Consider the following 19,452-nt stretch of genomic DNA (forward strand, 5'->3'; position numbering starts at 1 on the left):
AGCCAACAACTCTGTCTTGCAGTTGACAGCCTCCTGTGCAGCCAACAGAGTCTTCCATCTTTTCCATGCCCTGCTCCAAGTCCAACACTGGCCCAAAACTGTAGCATGCTCCTAAATTCTGGTCTTTTTCTGGCTGCCCCTTCTAGACAAGCGGAGGAACTTGTCCATGTGAACTCGTGCACATGACAAGTAAATCCTCGTGCTCTTCCCTCTTCGATGATGGCATGAAGGGTGAAGAAAATCCTCTCATGTCGTGCTTTGCCCTCCTCGATGATGGCACGAAGGGTCAAAATGTGATCAAAGGTAGAGTATTGTTGCATGAGAGGAAGCTTTACTCCCTAATCCACAACCCTAAGCCTGATTAAGAACAAGATGCTGATTAATGAAAATGATTAAGACAGAGGAGAGAAGAGAGAGAGCGTTGGTGTTAGTTTTCTTTGTATTATGGTACAAAAAGGTGACATAAATGTCTATACTTCTTACAAGCCCTTGGTCTACCCAATAGGCTGACCTCTGACCTTCTACATGATTTCTATTGACTTCTATGCTTCTTCAAAAAGATATGATCTAATGCAAATGATGTCTTATGCTTATATAGATTCATGGGCTACAAGTCTGCCATATTAGCTGCTGTGGGTCAGTCTTTGGACAAACAAATATATGAAAATGCCTTAATTGTCTTGGTTGGCCTGTAGCCATATGTACATACAACCGTGTGTGAAAATGGTGCTTTTCCAACCCTAAAAAGGGGATTTTTATCTTATTTATTTGGTTTTATTTTGGATTTTTTGGGTCTTGCTGCTGGCCGACAGCCCCTTTACTGGCCAACCAGCAGCACACCACCATATATATAGATTCGCTTCATCATTCAACAGTGGCACCACATCAGTACCACATTGGTGATCACAACAGTCACCACCACATCATACACCTGCTGCTGCTACTGCCGGCACCTGCACTACATCAGATCATCATCTTCGCTGTTCAGCACTAGCGTTTCTCTTGCAGCATATCTTGGGACAGCAGCCCTCTCTGCGTTTCTCTTGCAGCATATCTTGGGACAGCAGCCCACTCTGCTACAGTAGAGCCCTTCAACGTTTTACATCAGCTCACACCTTGGTACAGCACCCTCTCTGCTACAGTAGAGCACATCAGCATTTTACATCAGCTCATATCTTGGTGGGACAGCAGCCCTCTCTACTACAATAGAGCACATCAGCATTTTACATCAGCTCATACCTTGCGACAGCAGCCCTACCATACTCCAGAGTGGCCCTCCAGTGCTAGCTCTCTCAAGGACTCCAAGGCTAGCTGTCTCAAGGACTCTAGGGCTAGCCTCGGGTACCTATGGGGATCCATGTGACTGATGCGATGAAGGTACGTGATTGTCTAGAAGAGTGCATCCACTACCATCATCGAGGGAGCAACAAACTCTACTTGAATAATCTGGCGTGGGACTGACGGTTTGCTACGGATCATACAAGAGAACATCATAACCTGGGGCCTCTCAACTCACTGCCAATCCTCATGGAATAAATCTACTCCATACATCAAGGCTGGTGTGACAAGGGTGTCAAAAAGCCCAACCCTTGATCCTGGGCTCCTGGAAATGTACCTAAAAGCACTGCAGCTCAAGGCTACATATCCCTGTGTCATGCTGGCATGTGCTACGGGAAGCAGGTGAAGTGTGGGCCACTAAAAGTGACACCAAGGTAGACATAGGATGACACAATCTCCACATGATCCCCTCTGCATGTGAAGCCAATCTTGATGTGAAGGGTTGGGAAGTATTGAAGACCATTACCTTGGTTTTACCAAGGTTAACAAAGAGGTCCCACTGAGTGCAGAAGTCCTGTAAGGCATCCAACTTTCTCTGAAGCCCCTTGGTTGAATCTAAGAGGAGGACGATGTCATCTGCATAAAGTAGCATGGAGATCGATACGCCTACCAGTGTGGGACCAGCCAAGCCTAATCCGTCAATAAAGCTCGAGAACTCATCAATGTAGAGGTCAAAAAGAGTGGGTGATAGAGGGCAGTCGTGTTTCACCCCAATAGTACTGGAAATCTCTTGCGATGTACCTCCTGGGGCTCTCACTCATCTGGTGAAGGACTCATAAAGGGCAATGATGCTCCAAACCATGTCAGCCGGTGTAGGAGGATAGCTCGGGATACAATATCAAAAGCTTTGCAAAAATCCACAAAGCAGCAGTAAACCTCTAATGTCGTGCTCTACCCTCCTCGATGATGGCACGGAGGGTGAAGATGTGGTCAAGGGTAGAGTATCTCCTTCGAAAGCCTGCATGTACTGAGGCTTTGCATCCCTGTCTCTCTACAAATGAACTGAGCTCTGCCTCTAGCACTGATCAATAGAGTTTGGCCAATGTGTGGCCAATCATGATCATCCTGTAATTATTAGGATCAAGTGGATCTCCAGCTTTTAACAAATGAGGCCTTCGCAGATCAGCTGCCCTGGAATGCTATCCCATGGAGTTAAAGCTCTCAAAGTTTCCAGCATTTTCTGCTACAGAAAGAGCGTTGATTCAACGTCTATGATTTTACGCTCCACCTGCCTGCAACCATGATGGCGGGACCAGGCCTTGCAGGCAACTCTCAAAAGAGCTTGTTCCTTACTCCATCATGGCCTAGGCCTGTCCATTCTAGGCTGTCGACTAATCAACAGGTATTCTATTGCATTATTAAAGCCTGCAATGGCTCCACCAATTAAGGGGGAATGTACGACACTGCAAAAGCTCCTCCAATGAAATGGCTGAAATTCCTCACCTTGCTTAGCCATGATGGGAGGAAGGACGAGTGCAAAAGCTCCTTCAATGAAATGGCTGGAATTTCTCCCCTTGCTCATGTCGGGAGGGAATGCCCCCCCATTCCCAAGCATGGAATGGGCAATCCGGCCTGGGATGGGGGGAGTGGAGGGCATTCCCTACCTCTTAACCCCCAAGATATCTTTCATCCCACAAGTCGGGGCTCAGGATACTGTGCCTAAGCATCTAATCTACCCTTCAAAAACCCCTATGCCACATATCCCTTACATGATGCATGTGATGATTCTGCCTACCAGAAAGAGATGTCCCACGTTGAATCAAAGCAATTCCACCGAAAATAAGAGCACCATTTCATTTTAAAACCAAAAAATTTTGATTTGGGGAGGGGGGACGGATTAATTAAGCGTGTAGGACTAACGTTGATAGGTGCACCCATGTACCGCAGGGCCGTGGCTGCCGCCTCAAGAACAGATTTGCCCAAAGGAGGCCTGGACTCCGAATGCGTTGCAGCATTATTTGATATTAAATGTAAACAAGCAACAAGCAAGCCCCTTGGTTTCCTCTCTTTAACCTTAATCTGGGTTCTCACCCACGCCTTCATCTGGGTTTCCTGTCGCCCATACGGTGGTACCAAACAAGCGAGAGAGATTAGGTGTATAGATACATAGAGAGAAAGAAAAAGAAAGAAATATTAATGTCTACAAAAATTGGGTACAAGGCCTAGGGCAGTACCTAAAGCATGGGCATGCAAAAATACACACGGGCGCCCATGTTATCCACTCATAGTTGCCCATCTCAAAAGTGTTCTTTCACAAAAAAAACAAAAAACTGAAAAGGGAAAAATTTGATTGGTTGGGAAATGGGGTGCCCGTCTTTGGGCAGCCTCGAGTGGTTGCCCAAGATTTTGAAAAAGTTGGGCAATAGGTGGCAGCAACATCTGACTAGGATTGAAGTCCAGTATTCAGCTTGGCAGTGTGTAAGGGGGGGAGTGCCCGCCAAGACTTTTTTTGAAACTTTATTGGCTACATCAAAAATTTCATGGCGGGCACCCTCCAGTGTGTATCCAGCCTAAAAATAAAAGAAAGGAACAAGAGCTGAAATGCCAAAGCTGATCCCAATACAAAGAGCGTCAAGCTCTCACATCACCCTAAAATATCCCGCATCGGGTGCTGTATCATGGTACCCAATGTAGTAAAGTTGAGCTGGCAGGAGAAAGTCCTGTGGTGGTGGTGGGAAATGATGGCTCTGATCCTCCTATGGTGACGTGAGCATGGTTGGGGGCCACAAGGTCGAGGGTGTCGGGCTCTGCATAGCTCGATGGCTCTGTCTAGTGTCACTGCTCTCGACCGGGCTCCTACATTAAAATACAGGTCCTTGATGCAATTATTGTCCTATGGGAGGGATATGAATTCGCTCAAAGCTCACAACAAGATTTTATCTTCTTATATGTATATATATATATATATATATATATATATATATATATATATAATATTCTCTCTCTCTCTCTCTCTCTCTCTCTCTCTCTCTCTCTCTCTCTCTCTCTCTCTCTCTATACACACACACACACACACACATATACATATGTATGTATATACATATATATGTATATATAGAGAAAGAGAGACATATATATTATATGTACATATATTTGTATATAAAGAGAGATATATTTACAAATATATGTCTCTCTTTATATACATATTAGTTATATATATATATATATATACAAATATTTATCTCTGTTCACACACACTTGAAGGAGCAACTCTCTCTCTCTCTCTCTCTCTCTCTCTCTCTCTCTCTCTCTCTCTCTCTCTCTCATCCTTGTTTTCATCGCCTTTCACTCTTTGCTCAAACCCTAGCCACCGCCAGTTTTTAACGGCTGTCCTTTCTCTACTGCTCTGATACTTAACTGGAAACAAGTACTTTCTAAGGTCAAATGGGCTCCTGATAATTGCTCAGGGACAAACTCAATGAGGAAAGAAAGTATTCATTGGTTTGACATTCCACTCGCTTTTACAAGAACCTGTTCGGGCATACAATCTCATGAAATTGGGAATTAGATACATACATGATGTGGTAGATGATCAGGGCTATGTCTTATCTTTTCCTCAGGCCACTGCTTCCTATGCATTGGGAATGCATCATAGGTCTATATGGAAGAAAATTGCTGATTTATTACATCCTTTTATACCTGTTTCTCCTGTGGCTGACACAGACAGGCTTACGGATTAGCAATTGCAACCCTCTGCTACATGCACTCATCCTGTTCCTCTTCCCGCCTTAACCTCCATCAAAGCTTACAGGCTTCTTCAGCCTGCTCCATGGATTCAGCAACATCCTAATTCTCTGTGGCATATAAGGAAGCCCCTCTCATGGTGGCGGAAGAATCTCGGGATGTTATGGAAGTGTAAAATGCCATTGAAACAAAGACTTTTTCTTTGGAGATGTATGACAGATTGTCAGTGGGGGTCACACTTGCTAAACGTCGCATTGCACCATCCACATGTTTAAGATGTCAGGCTCCTTCAAAGACTGTTCTTCATTTGCTTTGGCACTGCCCGTGTTCTAGGATCCTCCTCAGGAGAATTTCATATTATCTTCGGCTCGGTTTCCCGAGTCACAGATTTGGGAAACATTTCTGGCTCTTTGGCAGATTTATGAGGTCTTTATCTCAATACTCACTATTTCTCTCTTGGGTGAGATATTGGGCTCTTTGGACAATCTGGAGTGAGCATAATTTGGCATACTTGGGTCGGCAGATTCACAAGTCATATGAATCTTTCCGAGCCTCATTGCAGCAATCCTTATATAATGCCTGCCATGAGGGTGATATGGATGCTTCTTGCATAGAGCTTTTCTTTTTATGTTTCTGATCTTTGGGATACTCTCCATTTCGGAGACCTCCCATCATGTAAATTTATGAGCATATAAATATACTGCACTGGATATTACCCAAAAAAAAAGTGTGTGCATGTGTGTGGTGGGTGGGTGTGTAATTCTGCTCACAAGTCTTTTCATACAAGTCTAATTACACTCTCATTTCATTACTCATTTTCCACTGCCTTTTCGTGTGTGTGTGTGTGTGTGTGTTGTGTATATCTATGAGGGGCAAGAGAGATTGAGTGAGAGTTTGTTAAGTGTGGGATTCTCTATGTTTTTGTCATGGGTGATTCTAGCAATCAAGTTTACTCTCGTCATGAAGGAGAACACAGGAACAAGCAGCTATGTACAAATAAATCGGTCAATACAGAAGTGGCTCTTTTTGTCAAAGAGCAGTTTGTTTTTCTGCGCTTGCTAAAGATATTGTGGATAACAGAAAGCACTCGAAGTATCCGGTGCTGCCTAAGCATCACTATGACATCCATGTCACGCTCTCAAGCATTTTTTTGAAAATGTAGTGGTGATTTTCTTCCCTAGGAAAATGCCTCGGGGTCAAGAAGTGGCGCAATGGTTGAAATGAGTCCTGCAAGGGGGTTTTGTTGATGGAGTGTGATGGGCCTCTCGTGGCTTTTTTGAAGTGTATCTCTCAGATAGTATACAATGTACTGCATTTTTTGAAATGTCATCATTGATGTATAGCACACAGATGGTGCATGTATTGCCTTGGTCACCTAATAAGGACTATCAAAATGTGAGTAAGCATAAATGCTCAGTGTGGGTGGAAGTAGTGCACTTCCTGTAGGAATTCAAAACTCATCTCCTAGGCATAGCAGCATCACTGGGTAAGGTTAATGCCCACCTAGACCCACAAGAAATGGAAATCCTTTTTGTATTTTGCACGACACTCCACTATCCCTCACATTTCTATTGGGGTGAGCAAACCTTGTTAAAATAACTCTCATATTATAATAAGATAAGGGATAAGAAGGATATGGATACCATGTATGTACAAACCCTATATATGGGTGGTGCCCTCTAGTTCATTTTATATGGCTAGAGAGAGCTTTCATGTGAGAAGCTGAAAATCTTTAATCAAGGAACCTAATCTTTGGTTATATCTCTAGTCTCATCTCACTCTTGTGGCTCTCTCTCATTCTCTCATCCTTACCTTGTGGCTTGTATAATCTAACACACATACACTCCATCTCTCTCTCTCTCTCTCTCTCTCTCTCTCATACACACACATACACTCCATCTCTCTCTCTCTCCCTCTCATACACACACACCATAGTTCCCAATGTGCTTCACTCTTGCTATTATGCAAATCTTAACTTGGTATTAGAGCTTCCATGGTTGGTCTCCTCTCTTCTCCCTCACACAACAAGCTTTGGCATGAAGGTCAAGGCAAGCAGGTGTTTTGAATCTCCTGCAACATCAAGTCTTCTTCGACATCAAAAGAATATACAAATCTAGAGTGTAAGTCCAAACTCTCACTCATCTAAGCGTATTGTGCACCATTGAAGGCTCTGCACATTCAGGAGAGTTATGCGCCATTCTCGTGCGCACCAAAAGCAGCTCACCGAATCATGTGCCAATCGTGCTCACAAGCGGCTTAGCCAATTGTGCTCCAAGCAGTTCATCGTGTCAAGTTGAAGCATGTCGTGAGCTAGTCGCTTGCCTTCGTTGTCCACCACACGTCGTTCAATAAAACCTTATCTTAATATAAGGATAATAATCATTCAAACCCTTGTCTTCTTTTCTTTGTCTAAAGCTGGTTCACATGCTTTTCTAAAGCCGATTCGTATGCCTTGGGTCCCATGTATTATAATCCATCTTTTATAACCCATCTTCCTCTCATCAACTCAAATAGAAGCCTCATTATCAACTTGAAAGCCACAACTTTATTGTGCATCATTGACAACCCGCCACCCTAGCCTCATTGTCCGACGAGATGTCTCTAATCAAAGAGTCCACCTCCATTGACAAATTTACGGGTGACGTCGGCTTCCATACTTGGCAAGTCCAAGTCCAATACATATTGATGCTTAAGGGTTTATGGCCTTATGTGACAGGGAAGAAGATGGCAGATCAAAGCAATGAAGAGGAGGTTGAGGATGATGAGCGCACACAATCAATCATCGTGCTTCATCTACACAAGAGCCTTATTCATCATGTGGCCGCATTGAAGACTATAAAAAGTAGGTGGAATAAGCTTAAAAAACTCTATGGCGTCAAGGGTAAGCATTCAAAAATTCCTTTCAATATCAATTTTTTTCGCTTAGATATGAAATCAGGAGAGAACCTTCATTTCCAACATGAAAGGTATCATGGTCCAATTGTCATCAATTGATGCCAAAGTGGATGATGAAGATGCAATGATAGTTCTTCTCAAAGCCATGCCACCCGAGTACGACTCTCTTGTGACTACTCTCAAGAACCTCCCTGATCTGTCCTTTGAAGGGACCATCTCATTACTATTGGCAAAGGATAAAGGAGCTTCATCATCTACAACCAATCAAGCTTTGTATGTGGGTAAGTAAGGTGTAATCAAATGCTCTTTTCACAAAAAGAAGGGGCGTACCAAATCAAGGTGCTACAAGAAGGCCCCTCAAAAGAAGCAGTGTGGAAAATGTGGAGAGCTAGGTCACTTGTCAAGAGAGTACAAGGACGGAAAAGAGTAGAATAACTATGCATCCACGACTACCTCTTCAAATGATCAACTCTTTTAATAGAGTGAAATCCCACCTTTGTAAATCTTATCCATGTACATGCCTACCATATAAAGGCAAATTTACTTTTTTATCTTAATAGGAAAATGAGAGAATTCCAATGCTCCCATAGTAGCATAGAGAGGAGGCGTTAAAATAACTCTCATATTGTAATAAGATAAGGGATAAGAAGGATGTGGATACCATGTATGTACAAACCCTATATATGGGTGGTGCCCTCTAGTTCATTTCATATGAGCTAGAGGGAGCTTTCATAAGCTGAAAATCAAGGTGCCTAATCTTTGGTTATATCTCTAGACTCATCTCACTCTTGTGGCTCTCTCTCATTTTCTCATCCTTACCTTGTGGCTTGTATAATCTCACACACATACACTCCATCTATCTCTCTCATAAGCACACACCATAGTTCTTGTCAGGCCTCCATGCAAGGCAACCTAGCTCTATGAAAAACTAGCTTCATGCAAAAACGTGAGAAAGAAGAAGAAGAACTTCAAAAATAGCTAAACAAATAGCTTGGCATACCATGTTTAACCACCCAACCATTATATATACCAGTGACCTCAGGCATCCAGTGTGTACCTTATAAGCCACACACCAGACTCACCCATGTATCCCCATAATACACATCACTGGGTCTTTGGTCTACAATCATCACCCACGAACGTTACCAGTTCACACTTATTATTATAAGTGGTGATGTGCAATAGTATGATGCCATTAGTTTTCCCACGCCCATGTGTCCCATGCATTACTGGTGTGTAAATCCCATGTGTAAATCCCATGTATTATCGTGTATGCATCCCACGTGTTGCCACGTGTGAGGGTCGTAACATTCTTTCCCCCTTTTAGGAATCATCATCCCTCGATGCCAAAGTGAGGATAGCATTTACGAAACTGACACGTCGTTTCTGAAGTTGCATCTGTCAGTAAGGGATGTCCTTTCCATTTTACAAGGAACTCCCGGAGAATACAATTTCACAATTGTCTTTCTCTTTGTTCCAAGATCTATTCTAGTCCATGATCTTCTTGATCAGGTTCTTAAAAAGCAATCATACCATCAACTAAATTATCATTATCATGAAGATAATGCTTCAATCGACTCACATGAAATACTGGGTGGACATGATAGTCTTCTGGTAAGTTTAACTTACAAGCCACATCTCCGACTTGTTTCAAAATCGTCCATGGTCCACTATATCTCGGCGACAACTTAGTAGATTTACACGTACAAAGTATCTAACTTATAAACCACATCTCCAACTCATTTCAAAATCGTCCATGGTCCACAATATCTAGGCGACAACTTAGTAGATTTACCCCCACTAAGCATCTCATCTTTACACCTAGCACCGATATAATGTGTCCCAAATATTCAACTTCCTCTTGACATAGGAAAGTATTTTGTTTATTGGCATATAACACATTTTCCCTAAGCACACCAAACACTATAAACAAGTGTGGTTCATGCTCCAGTTAAAATTTACTATAAACCAAAATACCATCAATAATATCCACCACAAATTTACCCATGAATGGCCTAAAGACATCATTCACATTAATATCATAAATGTGGCTGGTGCATTAGTAAGCCCAAATGGCATTAAAAGGCACTCATAATGACCAAAATGAGTATGAAAAGCAGTCTTTATCTTTAATACTATCCACTTTTTAAATCTATCTTACTGAAAAAAGACCTTAGCTCCACCTAGAGCATCTATCATGTCATTGATCCTTGCATTGGATATCGGTGTTTTATAGTAAGTTTATTTAAGGCTCTATAATCGATATACATTCGATAAGAACCATCTTTCTTCTTAACTAGTGAAACCGGAGAAGCGAATGGTGAGAAACTTGGGCGAATGAGTAAACCGAAACTAAAAAGAGAGAAGATATTTTAAGCATTTGTGTAGCAATAATTAATGCATTCTTGGGTAGATCTGGCTCACCTTTAATGTGATACATCCTCCCCTCATGCATAAATTGATAGACATGCATTGCAAGGTCGATGAGAGGCTTGTTCTGTGCATGCCATTCTTTTCCTAGCACAACTCAAAATGTGCTAGTTGAGTAATATCAAAGTTGAGCTCCTCAAAGTAGGATTGAATGGTGAGACCAAGGCCTACAACCTGTTAATCCCAAACCTATGTTCCTTTGCCATCTGCTAACTCAACTATGCACTGATATATGCGATGATTAAGTCTTCAACTTTAGCTTCTTGAAAGTTGAGAACTAACCACATTATGGCTAGAGCCCATATCAAAGACTACCTTTACTGGTTTCCCTTCAATCGAACTATCATGACAATGAGTTCTTTATCTATGAAGCAATAGGTCTACATGGCTTCCGTCTTCATCAGCTTTAACATTCTCGTGACCAGGGGGCTCACTTATCCCTTCTCTTTAAATGTTCTATCGTTTGGTGCTTCTTGCATATTGTTGGTTAAAAAATGTAATCCGATCACTCTGCCCCACAATCACCAAAATCTATTCCTCTTTGCCAACAAATGCATGATTTGCAAGAGCAAATGAACTTATTTATGAATGATATCCACACTACGATAACACCTATAGTACTTCAGCAGCCTCCGACTTTGGATACCATCACTTTGGTAATCATGAGGGTACACCGAAAAAGGGATTAAAGCCAAAACTTGTACTAAAGGATTTGAAACCACCAAAGTACATCGGCACTTTACCTTCTCACATGGCTGATGCAGTAAATCAGTGGCTTTCTAAGTTGGAACAATGCTTTACTTTATGTGATATCACAGATGAGCATATTAGAATCCAACATGTTGCATATAATTTATAGGATGTGACTCATCATTGGTCAAGGATAATTCAAAAGGATCCCAAATACTTGAGAGAAATTTAAGGATATGTTTATTGAGAATTTTGTGCCACCAAATGAGCAGAATAGAACCTTGATACTTGGTTTTTTATCTCTGAAAAGAATCTTGCAGTTTAGGAGCATGCTTACAATTATTGAGAGGTGCTTATGAAAATTCCACAAATTTTACTAGATTTCTTACACGTTCATAAATTTGCCTTGGGGTTAAATAATAAACTTTGACCATTAATGCACCATGAGAAGTGTTAAACTCTATCCAAAGCTATAGAAATGGCTTTAGTTTATGAAGATGGTTGAAAGGGTCAAAGTCAGGCAGTGGGTCAAGTATCCAAGTCCCATTTTCTTCTCACTCAAGAACAATTTGAGAAACAAAAGAGTGAAGGCTTATGATATGCTTGTATGGGTAAGCATCAAAAGGCGTGATTGTCCATTGAAGAAGTAGATAATAACTACAAATATGACCACTGAGCCTATAGATTTAGACCATGGGGATGATCTTGAGGAAGATTTATTGGATGATACTCCAGAGTAGACACCCCAGCATTCTGCTAGGATACTCTCAGTGTTAGTTGTGAAACGGGTATCCACAAATATAGATACAATTTTATCTTCAAAGGCTAGTCACGGTTACCAATTTTTGCTTGGGTCAGGTGCTACAAGAAATGAACCACCAGAAGGAGAGATTTTCTTCCCAAGATGCACTGCGCATGACCCTCCTCTTGGAACCTTGGAGTAGAAAACCTTAGGGCTTTGTTTTTTTTTTTAATAAGCTTTTTGCAAAGAAGTTGTGGGCTTTGTTTTTTTCTTTTTCTTTGTTGATGGTCGATGGTGATAACGATGGCAGCTTGGTGTTGTGCGCTCCAAGGTTGAGATGGAGAGGCGGCCTGGTTATGTGAAGTAGCACAAGCACCACACAAAGGTGCTTGTGGCTTAGCCACAACACCTGTAGAGGTGACAACATAGCAAGGCAGTAGGCACGTCAACAATAGTAGCAGTAAAATAGACGGACATTGATAGCATCGAGATAGAACGATGACAGAATCCCTAACATCAACGAAAATCCAAAGCGAACATAAATGAAATATAGATAGATGGCTCTGCATATCGCCACGCTTTTGGCAAGCTCAAACATACAGCAAAGCTTCCCCCATAGCCAAGAATAAAACCCGTAACTCTGATACCAAATGTCAGGCCTCCATGCAAGGCAACCTAGCTATGTGAAAAACTAACTTCATGTAAAAATGTGAGAGAGAAAGAAGAAGAACTTCAAAAATAGCTAAACAAAACCTAGCTTGACATACAATGTTTAACCACCCAACCATTATATATGCTAGTGACCCTGAGCGTCCATTCTGTACCTTACCAGCCATATGCCATACTCATGCGCCCCCTTTGTCCCCATTTGTACCCCTATGCTACACATCACTTTGGTCTATAGCCATCACCCATGAACATTACTCGTTCATTACTTATTATTATAAGCAGCAATTTGCAATAGTATACTGCCATTGGTTTTCCCACGTAACACCTGCATGTCCCACGCATTATTAGTGTGTAAATCTCACGTATCAGTGTGTATGCATCCCATGTATTGCCACCTATAAGTCCCACGTGTTTCCATGTGTGAGGGTCATAACAGCTCCCAATGTGCTTCACTCTTACTACTATGCAAATTTCAACGGACCTGGAATGGGGCCTTTAGCTATTGGCAGAAAATATTATGATCTTAATTTGGGCGTATTTGCTGAATCATGTTTCCAATGTTGTAAATTTGGGCACATGGCTTTGCAATGTCCATCTATAATACACCAACCCCCTCTAGAAGTTATATCTCCACCTCAACAAGAAGTTGTGCAACATAGGAGTTGGGGTTAACATAGGAGTTGGGGTTAAGATGCAAGAAAAGTTAAAAGGTAAGGCCTCGATGTATATCATGGAACTCCGACAAATAATAAAGTAACAATTGCTTGAAAGAACAAAGTAAAAGGGAAGGTTGACAAAGATGGATGCAACAACTATCTAATTCCACCTAGCCTTGGGGGTTTTTGGCCATGCTCTACATGCTGGTGAAGACATATTTGGATTTGGTGCATTGTGTAGTGAGATCTCAACCTGCTACCCTCTTTTGGTGAGATTTTCATTAAGTTTTCATCATCCAAAATTAGTGCTTCTAATCTCAATTAATAGAGGCCTAATCTCACCTTCTCCTACTGCTATTTCATTTCCCAAATGTGCATGTTAGTGTTGAATTAGAAACGAAACCAGAGGTTACATACATTGAAGCTCTTTGGAGGTACTGATAAGGTCAATGGTTCTTTATGCAATATGTCCTACCATGGGCCAAGGTTGCATTTCCATGGTCCCCCCTTCCTTTAAGAGATGGACATGGATAGTTGGCGTTAATGAGGTTAGTTTTGCAGGTGCATGTGTGTGTATAATATGAGGTGTAAGATGTGAAACAAAATTACGATGCTGCTCACAAAGTGAAATATGCAGGTGAAGTGCATGGGAAATGGGCGAAAGGTGTGCTCGTGTGTTTGTACTCCTCCAATTTGAAGATATATCTACCTTCTTTGACTCTCTTTTCTACTTTCTTTGACATTTACTCAATATCTATTTTCTTGCGGAGTCAAGATTATTACATTGTTTAGGCATGGCAATAGAGATTGCCCATAGCTAAGATGGAATTGGGCGGACTATGTGGCTTGAGAGATTTGGTGTTAGCAAGCACAAAGGATAGAGTCAATGTGGATCAATGGGTGGTGGGACCAAAGAAGGGGCTATGGAATGTTCCTATTGATTTGAGGAAGGTTTAGGAAATGCTGGGTCATACCATAGACCAAGCTTGCTCCCACCATGGTCCCCTCATCTAGAAATGTACATGGATGGCTGTCGATAATGAAGCTTAATGTAAGTGCATGATCCTGAAAGGACATATAGGTGGTAGCATTATTTCATAAAACGTTGGAGTTATTGCATATCTCCTATTTGCTCTATGAGTTCTTCTTGTTCAGTTCTTACCTAATAGGGTCCTCCCACGCACTGAGTAGAGTACACTTATGTCATTGTGTCTCTGTGGGGTTTCTCCTACCAATGTGACTGAAGGAGTCCTGTCCCATAGCATCTAAAGTAAGTTCTAAAGTAAGTTCTACACTGCCAGCATAAAAGGGATGTTGCGGGAAGCATGCATCTCTCATAGACTAAACATGGGGGAAAAGGATGAAACTGTGAACAAAAAAGATCCACAAATGTAGTTCCACAACACCTTTCTCCTAATGATGCATAAAAGTAATAAGAACGGGTTTGGAATGGAGTAATACTTCTCTCCCCTTGTGGTGGTAGAATCACTGTGTACAATTCGAGTCAACGCGATTGGGGCACTCATATCTACCCATGAGAAGTCCATGTTCACAGCCTGTAGTAATAAAAGTCATAGAGGACTGAGTTTTTTATTTAATTTTGTTTTAAAGACATTATTTCAATCCCTAGTATTAATTTTCTAGACAATTGTTTTATAATTTTACGTCACATATGTACATTGTCGCTAAGGTTTAGAGTTTTAAGGAACCCAAGCGTTAAATCGCTTGCTTATCCATGATGATACCTTAGCTGCCATGGCCACTAGATTTGTTGTTAAATTTGACTTCACTTTGGCTTTCCAACTGGCAAACTGAATTTGTGGTGTGGCATGTGGGCTTTGTGTGAATTTTGGTAAATCCACATGTTGATGTTGATGATGTGGCTCTACAACGGTAATAGAGATGGGTATGGCGACTTCTAAAGTTTTTGCAGGTATTTATAGCTGTTGTAAGGCTAGGGAATCGTCTATAATAGATGTTGTAGTCTTTGGCCTTCACTCCATCTTGGTTACTTTTGGTAAATAAAGGTTAGGCTTTGATGGCAAGGTTCTTTTTGGGATCCAAATACTAGAGTGGCCTTTATAATAGCCCTGGGCTGCAAGGAGCTTGGTTGATATCGAGATTTGTGTTGAAGTTGGATGTCTTGGTCGAGGCTTCGCTTCTCTCTCGAATTTTTGGATGTGTGGAGTACCTTTAGATGAGGTTTTTGGTTGCCATGGTTTAGGTATGGCATTCTATCTACTCTAATGATCCAAGGTTTTGTTTGGTAACCACACTTTTTTCGGGGCTTATTTAGGTAATTGTTTTATTGGTTGCCCAAGGTTTAATTTTTGTTCTTGTTGGTGAGGTTTGGGTTTTTCATTAGGTTTATAGTTTTTGTCGGCGCAACAACTTTGGTATTTTTGTCAGGTTTAAAACCTATCTCACTTGTGTTATTCTTGTCCAAAAGTGAAATTTTGAGAGATTGCATGGTTCTGGTTAGTACCGTGCTCCAATGGTACGGTAACTTTGTCATTTTGCAATTAAAGGGTTGCCGTTCTTTTTGTCCAATTGACCATACAATCCGATAGCTACTTTGTAAGATGTACGGTAGGCCCATAGAGTAGCATGTAATTTGTGCTCCGAGTTAGTTCAAGATGCCTCTATGATTTTAGTGAGAATCGCACACAACGTCTTGTTTGTGCTCTTTGCGTGGCCATTAGCTTATGGATAATAAGGTGTAGATTTTCTATGTACCACAAGGAATTCTTTGAGCAAGAATTCTATCACTCCGTTTATGAAATGGCTATCATGGTGATCACTAACTATATCTAGTGGGAAACCAAAACAAGTAAACACATTTTCATAAAGGAATTTATATGTGGACCTTGCGTCAGTGTTTTGTGTAGCTTTGGCTTCAGCCCACTTAGTAAAGTAGTCTATTGGGACTATAATGTATCGTGCTTGGGAACCTTTAGTTGTTGGGCTAATAGGTCCGACAAAGTCAATGCCCCATTTTTCAAAAGACTTTTCTGAAATAATTGGGATTAAAGGCATGTGATCCCTCTCTTGGACCATGGAAAACCTTTGACCATCACCAAAGACTTTAGGTCACTAAAGTCCTACCAAGAGAACCTTACGTGTAGTGGTATCAAAGCTACAAAATGTTCTCTGGCTATTCCTAAATGGGCTTGTTCAAGAAAGGCAACAAAGTCATCTTCATGAACACATTTTCTCATGATTCCGTCTTGACCCTTCTTATAAAGCATTCCAGCTATCATTTGATAGGGCGCACCCTTCTTGATAAGGCATCTAGCTTTGTCCTTATTTATAGGATGATATGTAGGAAGTTTTTACTAAGAAATGAGCTATTTCATCACTCCATTGAGGCACATGGTCGATTTGAAATAAAGGAGCATCGGGAAGGTCATCTTCCACACCTATTGGTGTTTCTCCATTTGGTATTCTTGAAAGATGATTAGCATCTACATGCAATGAGTCCTTTTTAACTGTGATTGTGAAGTCGAATTTCAAAAAAATAAGTATTCATTTAGTGATGCATCTTGTAGTGCAAGGTTTGTTCACCAAATATACGAATGCTTAATGGTCAACAAAGAAACTAAATTGATTAGCCAATAAATAATGCATGTATTTCTTCATAGCATAAACTAGAGCTAGTCCTTCTCTTTCAGTTGTTGTGTAATTTTGCTTAGTGTTAAGTTGGCAACTAGCAAAGCTCACAAGGAAGTCCATGTTGTGTTCCCCGAGTTGGGCTAGTACACATCCAATGGCAAATGTTGATGCATCAATGTGCACATGGAAAGTTTGATCCCAATTGGGAGCTCTTAAGATTGGTGCATTGGCTAAAGCCTTTTTAAGCTTCTCATATGCCCCATCGACATTCATCTGTTCAATTAAATATAGTTAGGAGTTTATACAATGGTTGAGAAAATATGGCATATAAGAAGATAGACATTTTGTAATAAAAATCCTTCTATAATACGGCATATAAGAAGATAAACCTTCTATAATAACAAACATGGCCCATGAATCTTTGGACTCCTCTTTGTAATTTGTCGGGGCTAGAAGTACTAATATTAATCGGATTTTTCTATCATCCATAGATATTCCATTTTTAGAGACAATGTGTCCTAAAATGATTCCATGTTTCACCCAAAATTGACATTTTAATGGGTTGAGGCTGTCCTTGCCATTGTTGGGCGGTTAAGTAATTTGTCAATTAGCTCTTCAATACTCATGTCCTTGACACAAGAATGTTTTCCTTTGATGTTTGGGTTCCTTTGAGACTGAAGGCCTTAGATGATCCTTCCCCTATTTCTTGATTTGGGTGAATGACTTCAACATCCATGTCATGCAGGTTGTCTACTAGTTCCAATGCCTCACAGCAACACTCATCAAAGATGTAGTGTCTAGACCTATAGAGAGGGTCATGCAATCTTTTGCATTTAAGACCAATCATGAATTGATCAATCATTGATAGATCATCAAAGCCTTTCCTGAGGGGTGCACCTCATAGAAGGTACTTGTGGCTCTGGCTATATAATCTCTTATGGACTCCCCCTCTTCTTGCTTGAGCTTATAGAATTGAGATATTGGGCTCCATCTAGCTTCGATTCGAGAGAATTGGACAATCAAGGTTTGTCTAAAGATCTCGTATGTTTGTTTCTTGTTGGGGTTCAGTGATTTAAATCACTGGTCCACTTTGTTTTCTAAAGAAAGACCAAATGCACAGATCTTGGTGGGATCATCCATTCTTCCACAAGCTTCAAATACTTGTATGAATTTTTCAAGATATTGAATTGGATCTCCATTTCCATCAAATTTGCTCATTAGCTTAGAGACGTGGACTGGTTTTGTCATGCCCTAGTCTTGGGCTCTTAGTAGAGGTGTTATTTGCATGGCAACCCCTCTTCCTACTTCCCTTGCCAACATCAACAGATCTTTTGTGTATCCGCGTGTCGTAGAGACATGGTTGCGCATTACTCTCTACTTGTAGATTTATAGTCTCGTATCCCATGGGGTTGGGTTGTGCTGTTTCCAAGGGCACTGGTCCCATGTTGAGAGACCTATGGACTAAGTATTGGCATCTAATGTAGTCATCATGGGTGCTTGGGTGGGTCTCATGCTAGCTTGTGGAATGAATCCAATAGCTGTCTCTTTTCTCTTCCCCGTGTGTCCATTGTTCCTCGTCCAAACAAATAGGAACTAGTTGTTGGTTGTGCAATGGGTGACTGTCCCTTTTGGAATCCTAGGATAGGTTGTTCTACTCCCCCCAACACTTGGTTTGCTCTACTGCAAGGGACCATCTTGTTAGGGAGATACTACTCCAGTGGCTAGTGGGTCTGATTTGGCAATGTAAATGTGATCCTAGTTTGTTGTCTAACTTGCGGCGGGGTTGATTGGGCTAGGCTGCTTGTGGGCAATGCCTCTACTAGATTTTGTACCATCATTCCGCTAAGTTCTCTGAAAGTCGGGGTTTCGGATAGTATAGGCAATGTTTAGTTTTGAGTGAACCTGGAGGTTCCTGCTCCTATGCCCACACTAGAACTTCTCCCAAAGATAGGGTGAGTGAAAGCTCTTTTTACGAAGTTCACAGCATTATTTGACAGAGTTGGTGGGTGAATTTGGTGCCTGTTGGACCTTGATCCACCAATCCTCCTTCTAGATCAGATTTTGGTTGACTCATGTAGTACAAAAATTCTTCACTAGAAGTAGACTCAATTGACGGTTGCCGTTTCAACAAAAGCCCTTTGTTCGGTACTAGTTGTTTGGTGGGACCTGATGTTCTAGGAATCAAAGGCAGTAGGATTTGAGGCACTACAGTCTTGTTTATCGTAGTCTAGGACACTCCCTAATCTGAGGTGCATCAAGAAGTGCTTCTCACTTTTTGCCCTAGATTGGTGGTCCATGGAGTATCGTCCTCTTCACGTGCAGCCTGGGGTGTTGCTCGGCTTTGCTCTCTAGTTTTCCTCTCTTGGAGGTGCCCCTATGTTACCTTCTTCAAAAAAAATTGATAGCAGACAAAGGTGTTTTTGTGTTTTCTCTTGTTTTTATTTTGTTTGGTGTTTTTTTGTGTGTTTATCTATATATATATATATATATATATATATATATATATATATATATATATATATATAAAAGAAAAAGAGAAAGCAAAAGAATTAGGAGAAAAATGACAAAATAAAAAGTAACAATAATAAAAACAAAATTCGAACGGTTGAATTGTAAATTTTTTACTTTTTACGTTTTCACCTTTAATTTTAAATTTTTTGGTAATTATAAATACTTATTATATGTATATAATGCTTTCTATTTATTTTTTATTTTTAAATATTTATTATATATATA

At 40.9% G+C, this 19,452-nt stretch overlaps 1 protein-coding gene across 2 annotated transcripts in view; it reads right to left on the bottom strand.

Annotated features, from left to right (window-relative positions):
- LOC147631032 (uncharacterized) overlaps positions 1 to 3,462 on the bottom strand; it is an 89,177-nt gene extending 85,715 nt beyond the window's left edge. The window contains exon 1 of one of the 2 annotated variants that reach the window (XM_086809363.1): positions 3,199 to 3,462. In XM_086809363.1, coding sequence (XP_086665489.1) covers positions 3,199 to 3,293 — 95 coding nt within the window. In that variant the 5' untranslated portion in view covers positions 3,294 to 3,462. The remainder of the gene's footprint in view (positions 1 to 3,198) is intronic. The other variant, XM_086809362.1, reaches the window with a different exon arrangement.
- Between the last annotated feature and the right edge of the window lie 15,990 nt (positions 3,463 to 19,452).

Source organism: Cibotium barometz, chromosome 15 (assembly GCF_041138505.1).
Source record: "Cibotium barometz isolate CiBa-2024 chromosome 15, ASM4113850v1, whole genome shotgun sequence".
In the NCBI taxonomy this organism is placed as follows: domain Eukaryota; kingdom Viridiplantae; phylum Streptophyta; class Polypodiopsida; order Cyatheales; family Cibotiaceae; genus Cibotium; species Cibotium barometz.